The 27,310-nt window shown below is 38.9% G+C and overlaps 1 protein-coding gene across 1 annotated transcript in view; it reads right to left on the bottom strand.

Annotated features, from left to right (window-relative positions):
- CDK13 (cyclin dependent kinase 13) overlaps positions 1-27,310 on the bottom strand; it is a 103,979-nt gene that overhangs the window by 44,331 nt on the left and 32,338 nt on the right. Inside the window, exons 3-5 of the mRNA XM_012932347.2 lie at positions 25,331-25,501; positions 23,878-24,017; positions 20,960-21,130 (exon numbers count right to left, since the gene is read on the bottom strand). Coding sequence (XP_012787801.2) covers positions 20,960-21,130; positions 23,878-24,017; positions 25,331-25,501 — 482 coding nt within the window. The remainder of the gene's footprint in view (positions 1-20,959; positions 21,131-23,877; positions 24,018-25,330; positions 25,502-27,310) is intronic.

Below are 27,310 nucleotides of genomic sequence, written 5' to 3'. Positions count from 1 at the left end.
AAAAAGAACCTCATGGAGGGCAGGATGAGGAACCTGGGACACTGGTGGAGGGAAGCTGACACTGGTGGCAAGACTGGTGGTGGAACACTATATGTCAAAAAACCAACTATGATTAAGTTTGTAACTCACACAGTGTTTTAATAGATTAAAATGTGTGTAGGGGGGAGGGGCAGCGGGAGAACTCATACCCAATTTCCATTTTCAACCCTTCCCCAAGTCTCTGGAAGCCACCAATGTACTAGTTAGGTCTCCATGAAATTTTCTATCCTGGATATTTAAAATAATGAAATCATAACAGTAATCTGTAATTCACTTCTTTCAAAAGAGGTGTTCAGGGATCACTGAGGCCCATTCCAACAATCCTCAAATACGTGAGTCTGTAGTTGAATGTGAGACCTAAGGATGCGTCCTGCCTGGCGCCCGAGTGCCTCGATTACCCAGGGCTTAGCTGGGTCTTCAGTGTTATCCCCCAGGGGTGCTCCAGGGCTATGTAGTGCCAAGGGATCACACTGAGATTGGATGCATACAAGGCATGTACCTTAACCCCTTAGCCAGATTTTAAGGCTCATGAGTAGTATTTCATTCCCTATTAAATGACGTTCTCTATTAAAGTACATGACAAATTTTCTATCTTATATTTTTATATATTATTACCATCTATTCTAAAACTCTTAGCAAAACTAGTATTAAATTTAAATACATGACAAAAATTTTCGATCTCATATTTCTAACTACATATCAGTGGCACTAAGCACATTCATATTATTGTACTTTCTTCACAACTCTTTTAGTGAAGCTTAAGTTTTGCACACATTACACAATTAATAACTCACCTTTGATTTCATCCTCATAAAGACCTTTCTACTTCTGTCATCTTTTCAATATTTCACAGATCATGCATAAACTCATAAAATATGTCTTTACTGTTTGTTTTTTTGTTTGGGGGCCATGCCCAGCAATGCTCAAAGCTTACTCCTGGTTCTGTGATGAGGGATCACTCCTGGCAGGCTCAGGGCACAGTATTGGGATGCCAGGGATCGAACCCAGGCCATTCGCATGCAAGGCAAATGCTACCTGATGTCCTGGCTCCAGGTATCTGTCACTTTTAACCTACTTATCAACTAGTCCATTCAAGGAATTTTTTCCAAACTTATCCCATTGTGAATAAGGGTGCTAGGAACATGGGATAAAAACATGTGCTCAAGATGCTAACTCAGCCGCTCTCCACCCATATGTGATCCCCAGCGGCCACACACAAGAGGCCTTTCCATTCCTGAACACCCATGATCCCAGAGGCCAACTAACTACTTTTGGCACCCAGTGGCTCCTTGCAGAAATGCCTCTAGACTATGAACTAAGCTACAGCCCCATGCAGCCCCGGGAGGGAAAAAGTTTTTCTCTCTCGGCCTTTCCTTTCCCCGGTGGCAGCATGGCGACTGCCATCTTATAAGGCCCACTAAACAGAGGTACGAGCTTAAAATGATGCGACTTCTGGCAGAAATTTCTCTGGACTTAATTACTAAAATACCAGAAATTCAAAACGCAAAAGCAGCCGCGCAACCCCATATGTTCTTCATTCTCAGCAATGGAAAACAAATTATCAAATGATGCCTTCTCGGCAGGTCTGATTGTTGGGGGAAAATTCCAAATAATAATAGTGAGTTTTCTGTTGAAATATTCAATGTAATCAAAGTAAAGAGAAAGTAAAGTGAAAATCATCAGCCACGCAGGCAGGGGGTGGGAGGTGGGGAGTTGGGAGGTTGGGATGGGAGGTATACTGGGGTTCTTGGTGGTGGACCATGTGCACTGGTGAAGGGATGGGTGTCTGATTACTGTATGACTGAGACTTAAGCCAGAAAGCTTTGTAACTTTTCACATGGTGAGTCAATAAATTTTTTTTTTAAAAAATGCTAATTCAGGGAGGCTGGGGATAGTTATCAGAGTACCTGCAACGCAGGTGAAAAATGCCTTAAATGCTCAGTATGATCCCAGTGGCACTGCCATCTGGAATCCCTAATGCCACACCATAGGTGCAATTTCCAGAACACTGCGACCAAGAGTTTGTGAACACAAAATTAAAAGTGTGCAACTCCCTGTGAGCACTACAACCTAGTATGCAACCTCTGGTCACTGGAACAAGTAACAGTAACAAGAAAGGGGAAGGAGAAAATAAAATTTCTGTTCTTTAAAACAAAACACCTTTTCAGCCCGGCAGCCGCACGTGTGCGACCTCTCCACTCCTGCATGATCATGGCCCTGGAGGCCAGCTAAACTACTTTGGGCACCAGCATCTTGCAGAAATGTCTCTAAACTGTGAACTGAGCCCCGGCCGCCATTTTATGACGACCACAAAAGGGAGGTACGAGCTTGCAGTGATGCAATTGCTGGCAGAAATTACTCCTGGCGGTGGTCAGGGGACCATATGGGATGCTGGGAATCAAACCTGAGTCGGCTGCGTGCAAGGCTGCTGTGCTATCACTCCAGCCCCCAAAACACCTTTTAATTTTGATGTGATCCCATTTTTTCTTTTTCTTCCTGCTATCCTTGCTACTAGAGGCAAACCACTAAGAACACCTAGTCATGTATGAACTGAGAAATAAAATCCCAAACAACCATGAGCTAAAGTCTCACACCAGTGATACTGGTATCAACAAGTGCTGGTGGGCATGAAGTACAAAAGGAACTATCACTGGTTGGAACATGATCTAGTTTAGCCACAAAGGAAAGCAGAATGAAGATTCCTCAAAGGAAGAGACCTCACCTACGACTCAGTCACTCTACTTCTTAGCATTTACTTGCAAAACACAAAAACCATTTACTGGAAAAGATATATGTACACTTATGTTAACCACAGAGCTAAAGTTGGAGTTTTCCAAGTTTTGCTTTCTCTTTTAAAACTTTTAGGCTACTCAGTCTCCTGAATTTCCATATAATTTTTGATAAAGATTACATTAAATATGTAAATCAACTTGGTAGTACTGGACCAGGAATGTGACTCAGCAGGTCTGAAAGCATGTATCACATGTGAGGTCCTGGGTTTGATCCCTGATACCACAAAAAATAAATAATTTAAGTTAGTACTGCCATCTTAAATATACTAGGCTATTAGACTCAGGCACACAAAGCATCTTTTTATTTTAGTGTTCTTTCATTCTTCTGGTAACATTTTGTGGGTCTGAACATACAAGACTTTGAACAACTTCAGTCAAGTAATTTCTAGTTATTTCATTCAAAATGAACTTATAATTTCACTTCACAATGTTTACTGCCAGTGTATAAAATTACAACTGCTTTTATCTAAGCCAGCTGCATGCAAGCAAGTGTCCTGTCCACTGTACTACCACTTCAGTCCCTCAAACTATTTTAATGGAGTCCATAATTATTTTCTTGTGGCTCCATAGATCAAACCCAGGGCCTCATAAATTCAAGGTATGCACTCTACCACACAGCCACAGACCTCTATAGAGACACACATAGGTACAGACATAAACATGTGCACACAGCAAGATACTTTTACTTCAATAGTTGAAATGACATCTGCACTTATATGTTCATTGCAGCACTGTTTACAACAGCCAGAATCTGGAAAAAACCCTAGAACAGATGACTGGTTAAAGAAACTCTGGTACATCTATACAATGGAATACTATGCAGCTGTTAGAAAAGATGAAGTCATGAACTTTGCATATAAGTGGATCAACATGGGAAGTATCATGCTAAGTGAAATGAGTCAGAAAGAGTCAAACATAGAAAGATTGCACTCATCTGTGGAATATAAAATAACAGAGTAAGAGACTAGCACCCAAGAATAGTAGAAATAAGTACCAGGAGGTTGGCTCCATGGCTTGGAAGCTGGCCTCACATTCTGGGGAAAAGACAGCTCAGATAGAGAAGGGAACACCAAGTAAAATGTGGTTGGAGACCACGCGCGGGAAGGGTGATACGTGCTGAAAGTAGACTAGAAATTGAACACAATGGCCACTCAACACCCCTACTGCAAACCACAACACTCAATTGGAGAGAGAGAGAGAACAAAAGGGAATACCCTGCCACAGAGGCAGGGTGGGGTGGGAAGAGGTGGGATCCTGGGGTGGGAGGGATACTGGATTTATTGGTGGTGGAGAATGAGCAATGGTGAAGGGATGGGTTCTCGAATATTGTATGAGGGAAACACGAGCACAAAAATGTGTAAATCTGCAACTGTACCCTCACAATGATTCAGTAATTAAAAAATAAATAATTTTTTAAAATTATTTAAAAAAGATACTTTTACTTCATAGGACACTAGGCAGAACTGCCAGTACAATATTAAATATCAAGTGATGAGAATATACACCCTTGCTTTTCATCCTTGTTTTCCTTCATCAGGGTATACAACCATTCTTTCATTGCTCATAGTGTAAACTGGCACAACTTCTTAGGAAAACAGTATGTGATGAGTGAAGATATTTCTATTTAAATTCTTCAACCCTTACAATCCTATTCATCAATCTAAGAAATGATTATGTGAATAAAAGTATTACACACCAAGACATTCGAATGGAAGGCAATCCGGTTCTAATAGGCTCATTTAATGCTAAGATTAACTGCGGATCTTCTCATCAGTCAGAAGTTGTCACTTTCTACTTGAGTCAAAACAAAGCTGTTGTTCAGACCCACAAATAAATCTCAAAAAAGATCAATAAGCGGCAGAGATGCCTCTGGACTCCAAAGTCACTATCCAGTTAAAAATTCAACTCCAGCTATATCACCCTATTTAAAATTTTAGAATGCCCGGAGCGACATCTCATATTCTATACCAAGAGTAGCACACCACACTGGGTGGCATGTAAAGTAGAAGGCACCTGATCTCTATTAAAAAAAAAAAAAAGATACACACATACACACACACACACACTAGCACACAAGGCGCAACCTGTAACAGCATGTTAGTAAATCCCTTATACAAGGGGTTAATGGCTCCAGGGTGAGATAAAACAATCTTTACACACTTTCTTCTAAGGAAACTTTTTCTGATCATTTCTAGTGGGTTATTCATAAACAATACAAAATAAATCATTTAGGGCCTGCTACTGGGGCAGGCTTGGGTAGTGGTTGGGAAAATTAGAAATATGGTGGGAAGGTGTAATAGTGGTGGAACTGGTGTTGGAATACTGAATGTAATAAATTATTGTGAACAACTTCATAAAAATAAAATTAAAAAATAACAAAAATATTTTAAAAATAAGGCTGTTATTCAGAATTAGTTAAAAGTTTTCTTTTCTTTTAGGGTTTTTTTTTTTCCTTCTTGGATGACACCCGGTGATACTCCGGGAGTCTCCTGGCTCTACACGAAGAAATTACTCCTGGCTGGGGTTGAAGCAATAACACAGCAGGTAGGGCATCTGCCTTGCATGCAGCCAACCCTTGTTCGTTTCCCAGCATCCCATATAGTCCAGGAGTAATTCCTGAGTGCAAAGCCAGGAGTAACCCCTGTGCATCGCTGGGTGTGACCCAAAAAGAAAAAAAAATTACTCCTGACAATGCTAGGGGAAATCATATGGGATGCCAGGGATAGAACAAAGGTCGAAAGCGTGCAAGGCAGATAGATAGATGCCCTTCCATTGTACTATTGCTCCGGCACCAGTTATAAGTTTTCTTGATAAAATAAAGTCCTTTTGGTCAAAGGTATATATGAAAATACGTGCAAAGCTTTAACAGGATTTTTGAGTGTTCAGCTTCAATATAGGAGGTGATACAAAAGTGCCTGGAAGATCCTAAAGAGCAACAATGAAGATATTAAAATATGGCTCATCTAAGTAACATTGTGCCATAACATAGTAACATCAAATTAAAAAAAAAAACACAGAATCTTGGTCCGGAATAATTAAATAGATGTCAAAAAAAGACATTAGATTAGGTTAAATATACAGAAAATATGATAGTGATAATCATTAGGATCATTTTGTTTCCTTTTTGTTTACAAATTTAGAACAGTCAACTCAATACTATTTCAAATAAAGTCTATACATTAACATTTTCCTTTGTCTTCTCTGTCCTACTTTTTTTAAAAAGGTGCTAATCCTATATGGTCATAATATATAGACACACACAGAGTTGTAGGATCTTCAAACTAAAAATTCTCTGGCTGGGAATATAACTCAGCAGCAGAGCACTTGCTTTTCTTGGTGAGCCTCTGATTTGGAGAGGTAGGAGATATGAAAAAGTCATTATTAGCCTGTTGTAGCTGAGGCAGCCAAAGCACTGCAGAGTCTGTGGGTACGCTGAAGGATTCACAAGTGTGTGAAGTCCTGTAACAGAACGCACAAAAAAAAGAAGAGAGAGAGCAAGAAGGAAAGTGCCTCCCATAGAGGGGGTGTGGGGGTGGGGTTTTGGAGATAGTGGTAGGAAACAGGGGACATTGGTGGTGGGAAATGTACACTGGTGAGGGATGGGTGCTGGATCATTGTATGACTGAAATCCAATTATGAACAGCTCTGTAATAGTCTACCTCACAGATAGCCAATTAAAAAGAATTTTTTAAAAGTAATGTGGAGTTATGTCCAATTCAATCAGCTTAATCAATGGCTGAATAAATAGCAGTATTACCACATTTTTTAAAAAAAGTAAAAAACAAAACAAAAACAAGCATGTAAGATGTTGGACAGAGAGAATTTCCTCAGAAGAGGCCTGCTGTTCTGTTGGGCCAGGGTCCTGAGGTGGGAGTAAATACACCCATGGAAAGATGCTGCAGGAGGGAGAGCCTCTCACCTGGGGGAGTGGACACCCTACTTAAAGAAACAATATTTAAACCATGTTTAAACAACAGCTAGGAACTTCCCAGGACTAAAGAATTAGATAAAAATGTCCAGGATGATGAAAAGAACACCTAAATTTAAATTTAAAATCACCTACAAAGACTGATCAATGTTAAATTATCAGAAGTCAAAGATAAAACAAAAACACTGAAGGCTGAGAGGAAAAAGAAAAAAGTAACATGCAAGACACCTTTAGATTTCCTTCAAACTTTTCAGAAGAAAATCTATAGGATCAAAGTAGAACAAATTTGCCACTAAAATACTAAAGCTGCCAGCCGAGAATATATTACCTGGCAAATTTATCATTTAAAAACAACGGACAACAAATTTATCATTTAAAAACAATGGACAACAAGGCTTGAGGAGATAATACAGTGGGTAGGGGGGTCTTGCGTTGCACACAGCTGTCCCTGGTACCCCACCAGGAATGATCCCTAAAGAGAGAACCAGGAGTAAGCTCCAAGCACTGACAGGTGTAGCCAAAAACAAGTAAGTAAAAGGAGGTGTACTTTTATTAAAGGAGAAATAAAAACACCTGTTTTTTAAATAAGTACTAGCAGACTCTACTACCATAAAAAAATCTACTACTACTAGACCTGCTGCTCTGCCAGAAATATTAAAAGGAATTCCACCTCAAAAAACAAACAAGAGGGGCTGGAGTGATAGCACAGCAGGTAGGGCGTTTGCCTTGCACACGGCCGACCCGGGTTCGATTCCCAGCATCCCATATGGTCCTCTGAGCACCGCCAGGGGTAATTCCTGAGTGCAGAACCAGGAGTGACCCCTGAGCATTGCTGGGTGTGACCCAAAAAGCAAAAAAAAAAAACCAAGAAAAAGAAATCACAAAATCTTAAGCAAGGGAATAATGAACGGTACTGTAACAAAAACAAAAACAAGAGTAATATGAGACAAAAAAAAGAGTAAAGGAAAGGAAGAAAAAGACAGTACTGGTATAATCATACAGCACCAAAAAAGACTTTTTCAGATATATAAAGTATGATGTAATCCCCTGGTAACCACAAAACAAAAATCTGGTCCAAAGCCATGTTCAAGTGAAAAATGATTTAGACTATGTGAAGTCATCCACAGAAGAGAGAAAAGGCAAATAGTTTAAAGTCACCACCGTATTGCAGAGAAAAAAAAAATCAGAATATATCTATGCTACACATAAGAGTCTCGCATCACACATTAAAAAAGAAACAAGAGGCTTAAGTACAGCAGGTTGGCCATTTGCCTTGCAAGTGAACTAGCCGGGTTGAACCCCAGGCACTCCATATGGTTCCCTGAGCCCGCCAGGAATGATACCTGAGCATTGCTAGGTGTGGCCCAAAAATCTAAATAAGTAACAATAAACCGGGGCCGGAGCGATAGCACAGTGGGTAGGGCGTTTGCCTTGCACGCGGCCGACCCGGGTTCGATCCCCGGCATCCCATATGGTCCCCCAAGCACCGCCAGGAGTAATTCCTGAGTGCAAAGCCAGGAGTAACCCCTGAGCATCGCTGGGTGTGACCCAAAAAGAAAAAAAAAGTAACAATAAACCAATCAAAAACTCAAATTAAATGGCTCAAGTACACCAAATCAACAACACAAGAAAAAATGGCCAGGAACTGGCATGCTTTTATCTAATAAAATGCTTTCACCTAAAAATTATACTGAAAGATAGGATAGATATTATAAATTTATCAAAGAGTCAATCCAGGGGCCAGGGTGATAACGTGGCAGGTGGGGTGTTTACCTTGCATACAGCTGACCCGGGTTCAATCCCTGGACACGTATATAGTCCCCCCAAGCACTGCCAGGAAAAATTCTGAATGCACCCATTCTCCATCACCAATAAGCCCAGTATCTCTCCCACTCCCCAATCCGATTCCCCCCCCCCCCCAATCCCACCCTGCCTCTGTGGCAGGGCATTCCCTTTTGATCTCTCTCTCTCTCCAATTGGGTGTTGTGGTTTGCAATAGGGGCATTGAGTGGCCATCGTGTTCAGTCTCTAGACTACTTTCAGCATGCATCTCCCTTCCCGTGCCGGATCTCCAACCACATTTTACTTGGTGTTCTCTTCTCTATCTGAGCTGCATTTTTCCCAAGCATGTGAGACCAGCTTCCAAGCCATGGAGTCAACCAACTGGTACTTATTTCTACTATTCTTGAATATTGGTCTCCTACTTTGTTATTTTATATTCCACAGATGAGTGCAATCTTTCTATGTCTGTCTCTCTCTTTCTGAGCACTGGTGAAGGGATGGTTGTTTCAGCATTGTATAACTAAGACTTAAACCTGAAATCATTATAATTATCCACATGGTGATTCAATAAAATAAAATTTTTATTAAAAACTAAATAAATAAATAAACTTCTCTGGAATATATAGAGAGCATAACATGAGACTAATACCCAAAGACAGTAGACGAGAAGCCAAGAGACAATGTCAGCTCTTGGAAGCTTGCCATAATTGGTCTGGGGTGAGGGCAATTAGGATAAAAAAAAGTGCACTAAAACTATCAAAAGGACAGAGAGAGGGACAATAGGAGAGACAAACAGAAAGAGAGAGAAGATAAGCTTGGTGGAAGTTAAGAATGCAAAACTATGTTCTATAGTGGTTCTAAATGTTTTCTGTTGAATGGACAGTGTTAGCACATTGTATGATCAAAATCCAATGCAAAACAATTTGTACCTGTGTATCTAACAGTAACTCAATAGCAAATAAATAAAAACATTGATCATAAAAAAAAAAAGAAAAATTCTGAATTCAGTAATTCCTAATGCCAGGAGTAACCCCTGGGCATCGCTGGGTAAGATCCCCTCAAAAAACAGAATGGTGCTATGTTGCCAATAATGTGACACCCAAATGTACAAAACAACATTAACAGATCTCAAGAAAAACAATGACAGCATACAGAAATTGGTAAGAATATGAGCATGCCAATTACAGCAATGGTCAAATCATTCAAAGAATAAGGAAGCACATTAAATGAATTAATCAGAAGGACTGTCTTTGTACTGAAATTCCATCCAGATAAATGCACATTCTTCAATACACAAGGAGCATTCTGAAAGATAGATAATGTGTTCTTACACAAAAGAAGTCTTAAACTGACAGAAACAAGAAAAAACCCAAAACATGTGAGTATCATGCTTCTGAATAAATCCTGGGTCAAAAAAAAGTAAAAAAGGATAATTAAAATCTACATGGAGAATAATAAAAACAGAAATGAGACAGGACAGGATGCAGCGAAATCAGTATTAAAGGGGAAGTTAGGACCACATCCATAAATTTAAAAGTCTTAAGCAAGCTATTTGTCCTCACACACAAGAAAACTAAAAAAGCAGGAATAACCAGAATCAGAAAATTAAAATTAGGATTAAAAAATTAGAAATGTTGGAGGAAAACTGTCTGTCATAGAGGCACGGGGAGGGTTGGAAAGGGGGGGGTATACTGGGGACATTGGTGGTGGAGAATGTGCACTGGTGGAGGAGGGATGGGTGTTCCATCAGTGACTGAAACTCAAACATCAAAGCTTTGTAACTGTATGTCACGGTGATTCAATAAAAATAAATATATAAATAAATAAGTAAACAGAAGATTGTGATAACCTAATAAAAAATAGAAATAGCAAAGAAATAAAAATAAAAATAAAAAATAGAAATAAAGAAAATAAATTATCAGCAAAACAAAAATTTGCTGTGATGAAATCTTTTATATCACTAAGTGATAAGCCTCTCATTAGGCTCATGTGGGAAGAAAAGAAAACTAAATGCATCAGAAATGAAAGACAAACTACAACTGAGAGTATGAAGGATCATAAGAAATTACCATGATAGGGCTGAAGCAATAGTACAGTGGTAAGGTGTTTGCCTTGCATGCAGCTGACCCAAGTTCTATCCCCAGCATCCCATATGGTTTCCCAAGCACTGCCAGGAGTGATTCCTGAGCACAGAGCCAGCAAGGGGAAGAAAAAAGCATGATGTCCCTGGGCGAGTTTCTTCTAAATAGAACACCTCCTTGAGTTAATCACCGCAAAAAATTTACCTACATGAAAATACTTTACCTCTGTAAATGACTGATGACATTTACATGCAGTCCTGTTCAAGAACTTTCTCAGATTTTGTATATTAGGTAACTCAGTTCTGATTAAACTGTCCATTGGCATCAGTCCATGGTCCCCATCTCTTTATTCCTCCGGGGAGGCAACTCTCAGTCACGGAAGACATCACACCAAAGAACCCTCCCACCCTCCCATCCCCATACCAAGGAAGTTCCTGACACACACTTTTTTGTGACATCTCGGTGGGCGAAAGCTGTGCACACTTTTCTTCACAACATGGAACTCCAAACGAATGAAGTAGTGGGTATAGGGGCCTGGGCAGGAGGGCAAGAATAGCTCCAGTAGAGCAACAGCATCTTAAGCCCTCAGAGAACTCCTTGGGAATGAAGAGTGAGGTAAATTACAATGATTCACACCTAGCTGGAAACAGAAGCGATGATGATGCATCAGAGAACCCCACAAGGCTCAGGGAGTGAATTAATAGCCCTTGGGACCAATATTACTCAGTTCTCAGCATCCCATATTGGTTTCCCAAGCACCACCAAGAGTAACTGGTGAGTGAATGAGCCAGAGGTAACCCCTGTGCACTGCCGGGTATGACCCAAAAAGGAAAAAAAAAGGAGAGAAAGAATGAGGTGAGAATGAAGAAAAAAGTATCAGAAGTGACAGAATGAATGAGTTTAATTAAATAAAAATCTTAATAAAGGGTTCAACAGAGTAATAGAGGCAACGATAAAATCGGTGGGCTTCCATATGGAATACAGGAAACCTCTAGAAGACAACAGAAGATGAAAAAGTCTCAAAATAAATGAAAAGCGCTGCAGAGAACTACGGGAAGCCTTCAAGAGGAACAGCGTTAAGAATCATGGCGAAGGGACTGGAGCGATAGGACAGCAGTATGGCATTTGCCTTGCACACGCCCAACCTGAGTTTGAGTCCCAGCATCCCCTGAGCACTGGCAGGAGTAATTCCTGAGTGCTAAGCCAGGAGTAACTCTTGTGCATCGCCAGGTGTGACCCAAAATGGGAAAAAGAAAAAAAAAAAAGGAATCATGGGGAGACCTCAAGGCGCAATGGCAATGCATCTGACTCCAAGAAATCACCAGTCTCAGAAGAACAGGAAGGTAAATTTGCTGAAGAATCATTTACCAATGAAATCACAGTTGAGAAATTCCAGAGTTGGAGAGTATATGCACCCAGATTCAAGATGCTCTAAGGGCTCCATTCAAAAAGGAAGCAAACAAAAATATACTAAGACAAGGGGAAGTCAGGACCCTTTTTGTCATTATCAGAATGACAAAAGCCAAAGGCAAATATATTAAAAGGAACAATATCAAGGGAAATCCATATAAGAGGGGGCCAGAGAGATAATACAAAGGTAGGGCACTTGCTCTGCCCACAGCCAACCTGGGTTAAATTTCTAGCATCCTTATGATCGAAGCATTGCCTGGAGTAATTCCTGAGTGCAGAACCAGGAGAAATATGTACATCATCAAGAACTTTTACTTCTAAACCTTTCTGCACTCAATGATAAAAATCAAATAGTTATAACCACTGCTAACAGAACTACAGGAAGATAATGACAGCAACAGAACAGGAGTAACACCTGAGCATACCAGGTTGTACCCCAAAAACAAACAAAAGATTTATCCAGTGAGATCCCAAGGCCAAAAGACAAAGGGGATTATGGCGGGGGGAGGGAGGAACCAAAGACCTTAGTGAAAGGAACACCTCACCATACTCTACCTAGCTAGACTATAATTCAGATTTGAAAAATAACACAAAGCATCATGGACTTCATAGCGTTGAAACCGACTTTGCAGATGCAAGGGCATCTTTATATAACTTTTACAGAATAATGGTGATAAACTCTGTCATGCTAATAATCTCACTCATGTCAATGGCCTAAACTCACCAATCAAGAGACACAGATTCAAACTCTTAAGATAGTACAGTAGGTAGGGCACGTGCCTTGCATCTGGCCAATCTGAGTTCGATCTCCAACATGGTATATGGTCCCCCAACCCCTGCCAAGAGTAATTCCTGAATACAGAGCCAGCAGTAAGCCCTAAACACTGCCGGGTGTGGCTCAAAATCCGAAAGAGTAAGACACACACTTAGAATGACAGGATGAATTAGAAAACTGAGCCCAACTTTCTGTTACCTACTTGAGACATCTGAACAGTCGGGGTGAAAAAAACAGGCCAAATCAAAGCTGGAAAACAATACTACAAGCAAATAATTATTTAAAAAGACCAAGGCAATCATACTTATATCAAACAGCATAGACAAAATTAACAAAGGTTATAAGATCAAGAAATATGTACATCATCAAGAACTTTTACTTCTAAACCTTTCTGCACTCAATGATAAAAATCAAATAGTTATAACCACTGCTAACAGAACTACAGGAAGATAATGACAGCAACAGAACAGTAGCTGAAGACTTCAATATCACTCTATTACCTCTGCATTGATCACTTAGCCAAAAATTCAACAAGAGAACACTGGGTTTGAAGGAAAAAATGGAAAGGAAAGGCACATTATATAAGGCTCTACCCCACCCCCCAAAAAGTTGAATATATATCCTTCTCATTCTCAGTACACATGGAAACTCCAAGGGAGACCACAACAAAAAACTTAATCTCCATAAAACCAAGAAGACAGAAACTATCAACTATCCTCTCCAATTGTGATGATTGGAAATAGAAATCACAAACAGAAACAAGGAAAAATTCAAACACTAGAAAGGAGATTGTTTCAGAAACTGGAAACTGAATCAGAAATGAAAAAGGAAGTTATCACACAGATATCACAAGAACTCAAAGGATCACTGGGGATAACTATGAAAAACTATCATATCCTTGATGAACCAAGAGTAAACAGAACATCTGAAGAGACCAATTCCTATCAAGGAAATTGAAGTAGTAACCAAAAGACTCCCCGTAAGCAGAAGACTCGGTCCCAATGGGTTGCCAGAAGTTCTTATAAGTCATTAAAGACCTACTTCCAGGCCAGAGCCATAGTACAGTGGGCCTTGCATCCCTGCCACTCCGTATGGTCCCCTGAGCCTGCACAGTATGGATCCTGAGTAGAGAGCCAGGAGTAAGCCTTGAGCATGGCCCCAAACACAAACACACACCGCCCCCCCCCCAAAAAAAAACCCTCTACTTCCCATTTTTTCAGACTCAGAAAAAAAAATCAAAGGAACAGGAATCCTTCCAGTTTCTCTAAGGCAAACGTTGCCTTGATAGCAAAGACATACAGAGATATCACAGAAAGGAAACTATAGACCTATAACCCTGATAACATCAAGGCAGATTTTTTTCATATTTTCTTCCTTCAGTTTCAATTTAGTAAACATATTTATGTGAACAATAAAAACATTTGCATTTTGAGAGGTAAAAATCTTATCAGTACATTAATAATCCTTAAGTGAGACACAATACATTTATAAAAAAGAAATGCTGGACTTTTTTTAGAAGCCTCAGATGGGTATTGGAAATTTTTGTTACTTACTTTTACTAATTATCCAGATTTTTAAAAAACTTTTTTATTGAATCACCAGGAGATAGGCCCTTACAAAGCTCTTTATGATTGGATTTCAGTCATATAAGGCAAAGTACTTAAAAATTAGCAGACCGAATCCAACAATACATAAACCATATCCATTACTAAGTAGGGTTGCAAGGAGGTTTTAATACATACAAGTCAACATAATATACCATATCATACTGATATACCATATCAATACAAGAAAAAAATAAGTCATATGATCAACAGACCCTGGAAAAACATTTGACAAGTTTAAACATCCATTTGTGACAAAAACTCTAGATCTTCAGCAATCCAGTTGGAATCATTTACCGCAAACCCACAGCTAACATCGTGTTTGAGTAAAAATCTCAGCAGAGGGTGTGGGGTCGGAGGAAACGGGAGGGAACCTGGGGACACTGGTGCTAGTAAATGTACACTGGTGGAGGGATGGGTGTTGGAACACTGTATGACTGAAACCCAATCATGAACAGCTTTGTAATGGTCTATCTCACAGTGATTCAATAAAAAAAAAGTATAAAAAAAGTGAAAACTCAGGGTCTTTCCAGTTAGGCAGAATACAAGGTTATCTAATCTCTACTACTACTCAATGTAGTATTAGAAGTCACTGTCATAGCAATTACACAAGAAAGAAATATCAAAGACATCAATATTTGGAAGGGGATAGTAAGGCAGGGAGGGGAGAAAAGCATGATACTAAATAGTACTTTAAAAACCCTAAATAGGGGCTGGAGTGATAGCACAGCGGGTAGGGCGTTTGCCTTGCATGCGGCCAACCCGGGTTCGAATCCCAGCATCCCATATGGTCCCCTGAGCACCGCCAGGGGTAATTCCTGAGTACAGAGCCAGGAGTAACCCCTGTGCATCGCCAGGTGTGACCCAAAAAGCAAAAAAAAAATAAATAAATAAAAATAAAAACCCTAAATATTCTATTGGGAAAAAAATTTCCTAGGACCGGAGGCAACAGCATTCAGGTAGGGCATTTGCCTTGCATGTGGTCGAGCTGGATTCAATTTCCAGCATCCCATATGGTTCCCTGAGCACCTCCAGGAGTCATTCCTTAATGCAGAGCCAGGAGCAACCTGAGCATCGAGGGGTGTGATCCAAAAAAATTAAAAAAAAAAAAAAAAAAAAAGGGTCTCCTAGAAATAAAGGGAGTAACAAACGGACAAAAGAAACACAATCTAAGAACTTGTGTGACAGAACCAAGCTTACCAGAACAGGGATAAAGATGAATAGGGAAATGAGGTGGAGATGGTGTGTGCTGAGGGCAGGGGGAGGATGGAGACGGGGGAAGTTGTTAGTAGGCGCTTGAAGAAAGAGGGATCCTGAGACAATGATTAAAAAAAAAAAAAAAAGACACCAAGATGTGGTTTTGTATGTTGTATGTTGTATGCAGGAAAACATACCACTGACAATATTACAAAACTGCAAATCAGTGGCTAAAATAAAATTTAAGTAATAAGATAAAATATCCTGGAAGTAAACCAGAAATAGCAAACATTGTAAACTGGAAAGTTATTCATGCTCAAAGTTGGAAAAATAAACATCAAAATGACCATTTTACCTAATTCAAAACAATCCTAAAGGAAATATTAATGGCATTTTTTATGGAAACAGAACAAGGAGCTGGAGGGATAGTATAGCGGGTAGGTCATTTGCCTTGCACGTGGCCAATCTTGAGTTCTATCCCTGGCATTCCATATGGTTCCCAGAACACTGCCAGGAGTACGTTGTGACCCAAAAACAAACAAACAAAAGCAAAAACCAGGAACAAAATTCCAAAATTTATATAGCTTCACAACAGAAGGAAATTCACTACCAGAAACATACCAGAAATACAGCTCTACTGTCAACGGAAACAAAAGAAAAAACAAATAGAACTCCATAAAGGAACAACACTGTTACACAGCGAAAACAAAAAAAAACCCCACAAAACCAAAGACAAAGAGCAATTGGGAGAACTGTGCGCATCATGCACTCCAGAGAAGAGATCAATACTCCACATAAAACAGGAACTCCAAAAGCGCAACAACAAAAAAACCAAGCAACTCAGTTTTTTGTTTTTCTTTTTAAGACAATTACATACATACATACATACATAAGTGGAGGGGCTGGAGAGACAATACGCAACAGAACTGGGTTCAACCCCCGGGACCCCATACTGTCCCCAAGTTCTGAAAGGAGTGATCCGAGTGCAGAACAGGGAATAAGTCCAGAGCACTATCAGGTCTGGCCCCAAAACAAAAACAAACAAGAAAAATACACAAACAAAAATGGAATTTCTTATGAACCAAAATTACTGCTGCCAGAAATTCATCCAAAGCAATGTAAAAATATGAATGCAAAAGGGTATTTGCAAACCAGAGATTAAAGCCAGACCAGACAAGAGCCTGACCTGCTGTAAAATGACTACTGCTTACACATTTAGCTTTTTCATGATCGATATTTTTCTGCCTTTAGGCATAGCTAAGAACAATGACTGTTATAACAATGACTGAGTTATACTGATAAAATATATTTTAAAATGAAAATTACAAAGCAGTAATAACTTTTTATTTTGTCTCCTTGAACAAAGATGAAACAGGGAAAAAAAGTGATCATAACTATGTGTCCCTATATAGTTAGGAAAGTTACTAAAAGACTTAAGTTATTTCCTCCAGGTATTTACTAAGAACACCATACTTTGAAAAATCAAATTTTATGTAAATTAGTTTATCCTTAATATGCCCCTGGCACTCCGAAATATCAATTCTGTCCTCTACCTTATTATGTAATTTTGCTTTTCACCTTGAACAAAAAAATATTTAGTTCTTCATATTAAGTTCATATGGGGGAGAAAGGACAAAGGGACAACACTCGAAAGTTACTGACACTCACGTGGTGAGGGTGGTGAAGGAACACTGGCAGCATAAAATAATACGGGAACTGAACACAGGCAGAGAAAGACTTCTACTCCTAAAATTTGCATTAAAACTGAACAAATGTACTTATTTTAGCATATCCAGCTGCTGAATTACAATGAGGCATAGTATGTGCTCCCTGAGAACAGGAGAGCTGGTAAGGTGCTTACTTTGCATGTGGTCCACCTAGGCCTGATTCCTGGTATCACACTGGTCCCCTGAACCTGCCAGGAGTGATCCCGGAGCAGGACAAGAGGAAGCCCTAAGCACATCTAGGTGTGGCCCATCCACAACAAAACAGTGCTATAATACAGTGTTATTTCAATAAAAAATTTTCAAAACTCATTTTAAGTTATAATTTTAAGGTATTATTTTTATATAGCTTTTGTTATAATAATGTAAATATTTGTACTACTAGATCTTTTATGATTTTCATGTTAAAACTGTATTATTCCCCAAAGAAGAAAGAGAGAAAAGGGAATGCCCTGCCTTTCAGAGGCAGGCTGGGGTGGGGGGAGGACACGGAGGGGGCGGGAGTGGGGGAAGGGATGCTGGGACCATTGGTGGTGGAAAATGGGCACTGGTGGAGGGATGGGCACTCAACCATTGTATGACTGAAACGCAAGCACGAAAGTTTGTAAGTCTAACTGTACCTCACGGCAATTCACTAATAAAAAATTTTAAAAGAACAAAACTGTGTTATTAAAAATTTGGGTGGGGGGCTGGAGCGGTAGCACAGCAGGTAGGGCGTTTGCTTTGCAAGCGGCCAACCGAGGTTCGATTCCCAGCATCCCATATGGTTCCCTGAGCACCATACCAGGGGTGATCCCTGAGTGCAGAGCCAGGAATGAATGACCCCTGAGCATTGCTGGGTGTGACCCAAAAAGAAAAAAAAAAACATAAAAATTTGGGTGGAACTTGAAAAAAAATTCGTTCAGGGTTTAAGGAACGTCTCCCAGGCAAATGAACCCAGTTCAATCTCGGATACCACACAGTCCCAGTGGGACTGCCAACTGCAGTCCTGTAGAGGACCCCAAGCACCTTTGCACGTCATCCTAAAGGCCAGGGAACAGGACCAGAGTGGCACAAGTAATCCCCAGCACCACATCCTTAGGCCTGTGCAATGACTAACAGCACAAAGGTAACCTAGAACTGCTAAAAGTGACCCTGGGTTCTCGATCTGGTAGCAAAACTACGAACGTGAACCCAGTGTGCCCTCAGCATCGCATGGGAAGGAGGTCTCCAAACAGCCATTTTTTAAATTCTAATATATAACAACAAATTAAAAGTTCTCATATAGTCTTTCTGTTCCAGCATGGACTCATAATTAATATCACTGTTGCATAGTTGGCATAATCAGGATTAGAATCCAAGTACTACATATCTTGTTCTGCATTTATAAAATCACACTGCCTCAACATAGATCCTATAAAAACATACATTAAGATATGAGTACGCATCACTGCACTTGTCAAAATGACTATGATCTAAAAACAACAAATGTCAGTGAGAATGTGAAATGTAAATTGGTGAAAAAGTAAATTGGTGAGGCCGGAGTGATAGCACAGCAGGTAGGGCATTTGCCTTGCACGCAGCCGACCTGGGTTTGATCCCCGGCATCCCATATGGTCCTCCAAGCACCACCAGGAGTAATTCCTGAGTGCAAAGCCAGGAGTAACCCCTGAGCATCGCTGCGTGTGACCCAAAAAGAAAAAAAAAAGTAAATTGGTGTAAGCACTATAGAAAACAGTATCCACTTCTAACCATTTACTCAAAAGAAAGAAAATATTCCAAAGCATTTACTGCATTCCCACGTTTTATTTATTTACTTGTTTGTTTACTTAGCTGGAGCGATATCACAGCGGGTAGAGCGTTTGCCTTGCAACATGGCCAACCCGGGTTCAATTCCTCCATCCCTCTAGGAGAGCCCGGCAAGCTACTGAAAGTATCCCACCTGCAGGGCAGAGCCTGGCAAGCTACCTGCAGTGTACTCCATATGCCAAAAACAGTAACGACAAGTCTCACAATGGAGACGTTACTGGTGCCCACTTGAGTAAATCAATGAACAACGGGACCACAGTGCTACAGTGCTGCAAGGTTAATAAAAAAAAATTGTGGGTTCGGAGTGATAGTACAGCAGGTAGAGGGCATTTGGTTGCCTTGCACACAACCAGCCTAGGTTCGATCCCCAGCATCCCATACAGTCCCCTGAGCAAACTGTTCAACACAAGTCAAAGCTGTATCCTACTACACAACAGAAATGAAAAAGGAGGCCAAGAAAGGCAGACTAAATTAAAAATGAGGAAAAAGAGTAACAGTTTTATCACTGACATAAACCAAAGGAAAAGACATCTTTTTTAATTAAAAAATGATTTTATATCGCCCAGACGAGACCCCGAGCGGCCCCACATGAATGCCTTCTCCGCTCCTGAACACCCATGATCCCGGAGACCCACTAACTACTTTAGGCCCCCAGAGGCTTCTTCCAGAAATGCCTCTAGACTGTGAACCAAGCTGCGGCCCCATGCCGCCCCGGGAGGGGAAAGGTTTTTCTCTCCCAGTGTTTCCTTTCGTTGGCTTCAGCGTGGCGACCGCCATCTTATAAGGCCCACTAAGCAGAGGTATGAGCTTGCAGTGACGTGATTTCTGGCAGAAATTTCTCTGGACTTAATTACTAAAATACCAGAAATCCAAAACCACGTGGCCACTACAAGTGACCTCATATGCTCTTTATATGTCTGAACTGATCCTCAACACACATATGGCACCAAGAGCCCTAAGAAAGAGTATGCCCAGAGCAGCACGGGATGTGGCCCTAGAACAAGAAAAATCTATACAAAGATTCCTCATCCCTTCTTGTAGATTATACAGTAATTTAAACCCTATCAAGTCTAAATGCTATCTGCAGGATGTTTTTGCTTCCACTGAATAAAGAGCACTTTTGTCATTGCATTTATAACTCACATAAGAGGAAAATGCATGGTAATTTAATGTACACACATAATATAAAGATGATTTTAGCTCTCCAAAATACACTTTAAAACAGGAATTGTTTTATACAAAATTATTATCATTGTTCCTGTGTGTCTATCTGTCCAGTTAGGAAAACAAGGTTAAGTACCTTGTTTTATCTGATTTACATTAAGATTTCCTTTAAAGAAAAAATTCTACCCTTCAAAAGCCTCAAGTTATTATAAAGGAGCAAATTTGGCTCCAAAACCTAAAATTTGTGGCAGCAGTCTCTCACCATTCATATGTCCTCTGATTAATACACACACTAACTTCTTTTCAGCTTTTCTCCTAAAGGCTAACCATAGACCACTACTAAAGGCACTTCAAGATTTTTACGTCCACACTTGAAGGCATTATGACATCAGAAATAAAAGTTCAATAGTCTAATATATCAACTGTATTTCAAACTAAAAAACATTAATAGTTAATATCTTCTATGTAATAAAAACAGGTATGTTCTGATCTGATATTTACTTAGGTCAATCAACTTCTAGAGTAAATAAAGCAATTCCTCAACTCGTATTTTAGCAAATGTTCCTATGAAAAATAGTTTGATGTGCTTACTCAAATGTCAGTATCTATAACAAATCCTCTAGGTTAGGAATATCATGAACATGCAAACTTGAATATTTAAATATGTACACATACCTTTATCCTTCTTAAAATCCAAAGCATCTTCTTTATCAGTCACTATTTCCTTCATATTAATAATACTCTGGTGGGTAAGCTGCCGCAGAATTTTAATTTCTCTAATTGCTGTAATTGGAAAGCCTTCCTTTTCATTATCTAGACGTACTTTTTTTAAGGCTACCATTTCTCCTATTAGAAGGGTAAATAAAACAAGTCTATTAGATGACAAAAACAAATGGCATTTTCCTTAAATCATAATTTGTTTTAACAAAAATTAGCATTTTTTAATAAGTAAATAATTTAAAGTGAAGTTAGATACAATTTAACATATAATACTGAAAGCACAAAATAGCAAGGAATAAAATGAATAAACACAATAAACTATCATTTCTTTTCAAAATTACAGGTAAAAACTATGGGTTTGCCAATAACATGCCAGATCATGTTCAAAATTCAAAAAATGAAATATCTGGCTAAATAAATTATGGGATATTCACCCTCACTATGGAATACTCAATAACAAAAGAGCCATATGTAGTGTTAATTTTTTTTTATTTTTGATGCACAAGAGTTTTTGTTGTTTTTTTTTTTTTGCCAGTGATGCACAAGAGTTACTCCTGGCTTATGCACCCAGGAATTACTCCTGGCAGTGCTCAGGGGACCATATGGAATGCCGGGAATCGAACCCGGGCCGGCCGCATACAAGGCAAACGCTGTACCCACTGTGCTATCGCTCCAGCCCCCACGTTAAACACTCTCCAAGATGCGTTAAACAAAAAAGGCAGAATAATGAATCCCAATTTAAAAACTGGAGGAAATATATCTAGCATGCTTATATAGGCATAAAATCTCTCTAACCAATTCTACACATACAGGTGATACATATGACAAAAATGTCTAAACGTTTTGACATATTAACTGCCCAAAGCTTTTAGAATATAGAGTCCAGCTGTCTCAAAAGTACAAACTACTTATGTCAGTAAAACTTAAACAGTACATATAACACACAAGACACATAATCCTATGTTAAGAAAAAGCTCAGTGCTATTAAGATTTGCTCATTTCACTTTGGGTAGGAAAAAGGAACTGTGTATTTGCAAATTTTCCAAAAGAAGTGAAGGCCACATAGACATTACTCGGGTAAAGGGCCCCGCACCTCTTATGGTTCCGGGAGCCCACCAGGGACTGTGCACAAAGCCATGAGAAAGGCCTGAGCACAGCCAAGCAAGGTCAAACCTTCCCCACCGCCCAAAAAAGGGTATGTTCAATCCTTTAACTATTAAAATTTAAAAACCATGCTGTCTGAACTTTTAAAGTAGCAACTTAATCTTTCTGGTAAAAGAATTCTACTAGAGGTGTGCCCATGTTCTCTCTTAAACATATCTTGCTTGCTTCGTTTTTTTTTTTTTGTTTGTTTGCCTAATTCCACTCTGATGAAGCCTGAGTTCTCTCTTTTTTTTTTTTTTTGGGTCACACCCAGCGATGCTCAGGGGTTACTCCTGGCTTTGCACTCAGGAATTACTCCTGGCGGTGCTTGGGGGACCATATGGGATGCCGGGGATCGAACCCGGGTCGGCCGCGTGCAAGGCAAACGCCCTACCTGCTGTGCTATCGCTCCGGCCCCAGCCTGAGTTCTCTTGAACACAGACTTCTCTCTTTCTCTCCTCTCAAATCTTTCTAAACAAATTTTGATAAAAATTATCTTGCTTCTCAGGCAAAAAAATTTCTACTGTAAGTGAACAGATTTTGTATCAGAATTAACATTACATATTTATGTAAACATTGTGGATATAAGTACTATTATTCTTTACTGCAATTACCTTCAGAATTACCTTCAGAACTTTTTTTTGCTTTTGGGGTCACACTCGGCAATGCACAGGGATTACTCCTGGCTCATGTACTCAGGAATTACTCCTGGTGGTGCTCGGGAGACCATATGGGATGCTGGCAATCGAACCCAGTTCGGCCGCGTGCAAGGCAAACACCCTACCCGCTGTGCTATCGCTCCAGACCCTCCTTCAGAACTTTTAAAACATACAGATGCCTCCACTATACTTTGTGGCTTCAGAGAGCTGTGTTATTTAATGTACAGATTTCTTTCAAAAATAAATTTTTTAAGTAGATCAAACACTAGTCTTACGCATTAAATACAGAGTATGGTGTAAGGTCTTTGCTTAAATTTTAGTATGTTCTCTCAAATTCCTACTTATGTCTTGACAATTCTTTATGTCTTGTCTTGACCAATTAAGCTGCTAAATCTCCCTTCCTGTTTACTAGACAAATAATCTGGGGCCAAAATATCATATTTATATTAACCCTTAATATTAAAAAACTTACTTGTAACACTAGATAAGGTCAAGATACTTAATCCACTAATCACTAATAATGTAAGAATTTACTAATCATAGAAGAAAAGATATCTAAATGCCAACCATGCTGATCATCAGAAATACTTAAAGGTAAACTTTAAAAGATATATACTGAAATTTTTATTTAACTGTTAAGTATGGGGGCTGGAGCGATAGCACAGCAGGTAGGCGTTTGCCTTGCACGCAGCCGACCTGGGTTCGATTCCCAGTATCCTATATGATCCACCGAGCACCGCCAGGAGTGATTCCTGAGAGCAAAGCCAGAAGTAACCCCAAGCGTCACTGGGTATGACCCAAAATGCAAAAATAAATTAATAAATAAATGTTAAGTATGTCAAAATGCTTATTTAGCTATAGATATATCCCCCACGTACTCTTACAGTACTCATATCCTATACAAATGCATAAATAAGATTTTAACTCATTTCTGAAAATTTCTAAATTTGTATAAACAAATTATATATTATACATTACACAATGAATAATATACAAATATATATTAAATATACATACGAGGTTTTATATATTTACAGATATACAAAGTTTAATAGCTTTTGGAATTCTTACCAGTGTCTTTATCCCTGGCCTTGTAAACTTGTCCATAGGTACCTTCGCCAATAATTCCGATGATATCAAATTTATCCACGCAGCGTTTTCCCCAGTCAATATCTTTTTCTTTGATTTCACCATAGCGAGGCCCACATATTCTATTAAATACAGTTCTGAAGTTTTTATATACAATCAAGTAAACCAAATAAAAAGCTTAAAATTCAATATCCACTTCTCTACCCAATCTTATACCCCAACCCTTGCATATCTGCGATCCATTATCTAAAACAAAACACTGTGATTTGCTTATTAGAAAAGTTAACATCTCTCCATACTGATTCTTCTGTACACTAACTGTAAAGGAAAAGAGTCAAGTTTGTATAAAAACATTTCAGAAATGTGATTTAAAAAAAAAAAAAAACAGTGGGGAAAACTACACTACTACATTGTCCTAGTTCTCCAACCAATCTCCAAAAAGGTTTCTTTTCATTCATTGATAATATATGTAGCTGCTCTCAAAGTAAAAGAGGTTGACAAGGAACATTACCTAAAATCTAATTATAAACCTTGCAAGACAAACTAGGCAAGTATCTTAAAACAGAAATCAGAAAGATTTTTGGTATAAAAGAATATAAAAAGATTAACGTCCAGAATTCTTAAAACTTTAAAAGGGTATACATTTTATATTCTTAAAAAATAAACAATTTTAAAGGATTTTGAAAATTTGATGATAGAAATTTTAGTGAAAAGAATAAAACTATTATATTCAAGAAGAGATTATTTTAAATATTTTCTAGCGTTCTACTCTATACAAGTCACCTCAAACTCTTATGCTAGAGGCACTACCTGAACAACAATTTTAAAGTCAGTCTAAGTCAGGGTGATACTCAAGTTTTCCCTTGGTTAAGTATCACTAACTTAAACCAAGTAAAAAAAAGAATAAACATTTTTTTATTTTGTCCTTAAATGAAAAACAGGTTTCAATAGCAAGTTATCTGTAGACACTTACTTGGAGCTAATTAGAATATAGATTTCAAAACTTCTACTCCACCTCTTGCAAAATGAAGAATGCATTTAGATCTGGAGGCAAATAGAACTGAACGTGAAGTAAAACTTACCTTACGCCTTTTTAATTTTGTTTAGGCTCAATGAACGATTGAGACTTCCACCTTGTCTAAATTTAATGTTTCTGTATTATCCAAATATCTTAATGATAGAAATTATCTTAAACATATTCAAAACCCCCAAAAATTAATACATTACAAACAGAGAATATTTTATTTGGTTTTATTAGTCATTTGAATAGGTATGTAGGCAGTTAAGAAATTTTTTTTAAAAAACTAATTTATTCATATACTTGAAAGAATACACTTTTATCATTTTAAATCTTAATTTCGTATCTTATGGGGTTTTTGTGCAGACTGAGAATCACTCCGTTCAATGTAAGCGCAGGTATAAAGCAAGCACATACTTAGGCCTCCGTTTACTATGTGACTGTGTTGCTGCTCTCTTTTCCTCTGGGCTCTTGGAGAGCTCATCTCCTCCTGGGAGCTCAGGTGGCAGCGGCAAATCAGCAAGCAGACATCGGAGTTTCTTTTCTACTTCTTTTTTAACAGCTTTCACCGAAATATTTCCTCGCAAACTAAAATGAATCAAAATGAAATATAAGAATGTTTCATTGAGAAATTAAACTGCAGCCATGTCTTACAACTGAAGAACTTGCAACTGCAGTGAACATTCTGTTCTATTTCAAGTGGCAAAATGCAAAACTTGCACTACAGAACTAAATGAAAGACTAAGGAAATCTGAAGAAGGTATAGACTTCAGTTAGAGTCATTAATAGTAGCTAGTAGCGAATGTAACGTAAGATATTAATGAGAAAACAAAGTGGAGGGATGGATGGTACATGGGGATTCTCCGTGGTACAACTAATTTTTCGTAAATCCAATCTGAATTTCAACTTATTTTTAATTTTTTTTTTTTGTTTTGGGGCTATACCCAGTAACTCATGGGTTACTCACTCATCTCTGCGCCTCAGGAACCATTCTTGGCAGTGGGTTCATACGGGATGCCAGGAATCATCAGGAATCTTGAACCGCAGTTGACTGTGTGCAAGGCAAGTGTCCTACCCACTGTAGCAATTTTGTTTTCAGTTAGTTTTAGTTTTGTTTTAGGTTCTGGGGGGTCACATCCAGCAATGATCAGAGATTACACGTGGCTCTGCACTCAGAACTAATACCTGGCAGTGCTCAAGGAACCGTATGGAATGCCAGGGATTGAACCCAGGCTGGCTGCATACAAGGCGAGTGCCCTCCCCACTGCACCATCACTCTGACTCCAGTCCCCTGATGAATTTTTTTTTAATGTGAGAATGATATAATGTACTTTGGGGGCTGAAGCAATAGTACAGCAAAGAGGGTATTTGGTTTGCACATGGCTGAGCTGGGTTCAATCCCTGGAATCTCATATGGTCCCTCCCCAGGACCACCAAGAATAATCCCTGGGCACAGAGCCAGGAGCACACTATTGAGTGTGACCCAAAAACAGAGAAAATAATGCACTTATCTTTCAAAGCCTACATTGGGTAATATATCTAGTGATGTTTTACATTATTTCCAAATTATGATTAAGAAAATGAAGCTTAAAAAGAAGTATTAGAGTTACTCAGGAAAACACAGCCTTATTTTTTCTTGATTTTAGAATTCAAAGGATGGGGCTGGAGAGATAATAGAGGGGGAAAGGCGCTTGTTTTGCATATGGTCCACCAATCCTTGCCAGGAGCAGAACCAGGAATAAACCTTGAGCTGTCAGATGTGGCCCCAAAACCAAATACAAGTCAGGAGGCCCCATTTGTTCCCTGGCACCTCATAGCGTCTTCCCAACACTGCCAGGATCAATTCCTGAGCATGGCTGGGAGAGCCCTTGAATACAAAAAAAAAGTACACCGCAAATTCTATTAATCTGCATCAAATTTGATCATTTCATGTAAACTGGAAATAAGAAGGAAAAAACTCACCTAGCATGTCTGCTCACATACAGAATGATATTAAAGAATGGAAAGTCAATTAGATGACCAGCTCTAGCTTATGTGATAGAAGGCATAATCATTAATTTAATGCACTGCCATCACTGCTTAATATTTTAAACTGAGATGTAACTGACAAATGACATTTTCAGTACAATGATTCAACATTTGTGTATATTGTAAAATGAGTTTTAGTTAACATCCATCAGCATATATACTCTGTAGAGTATCTTTGCAATTTACCCATAAAGGTACAAGTGTTCTTTAAAAATAAATATTTTGGGTCAGGGATTTAGCTCAGTAGTAGACAAGTTGTCTTGCATGTGTGAGATCTTGAGTTTAATTCCCAACACCAAAAACAAAACAATAAAAATTGTGTTTAAGAATAATATAAAATACGTAACATTTTAAATTAAACCAAAGTGA

This window comes from Sorex araneus, chromosome 1 (assembly GCF_027595985.1).
Source record: "Sorex araneus isolate mSorAra2 chromosome 1, mSorAra2.pri, whole genome shotgun sequence".
Taxonomy (NCBI): Eukaryota; Metazoa; Chordata; class Mammalia; order Eulipotyphla; family Soricidae; genus Sorex; species Sorex araneus.
The sequence above is the reverse complement of the archived record's forward strand: the minus strand, read 5'-3'. Positions and strand labels throughout refer to the sequence as shown.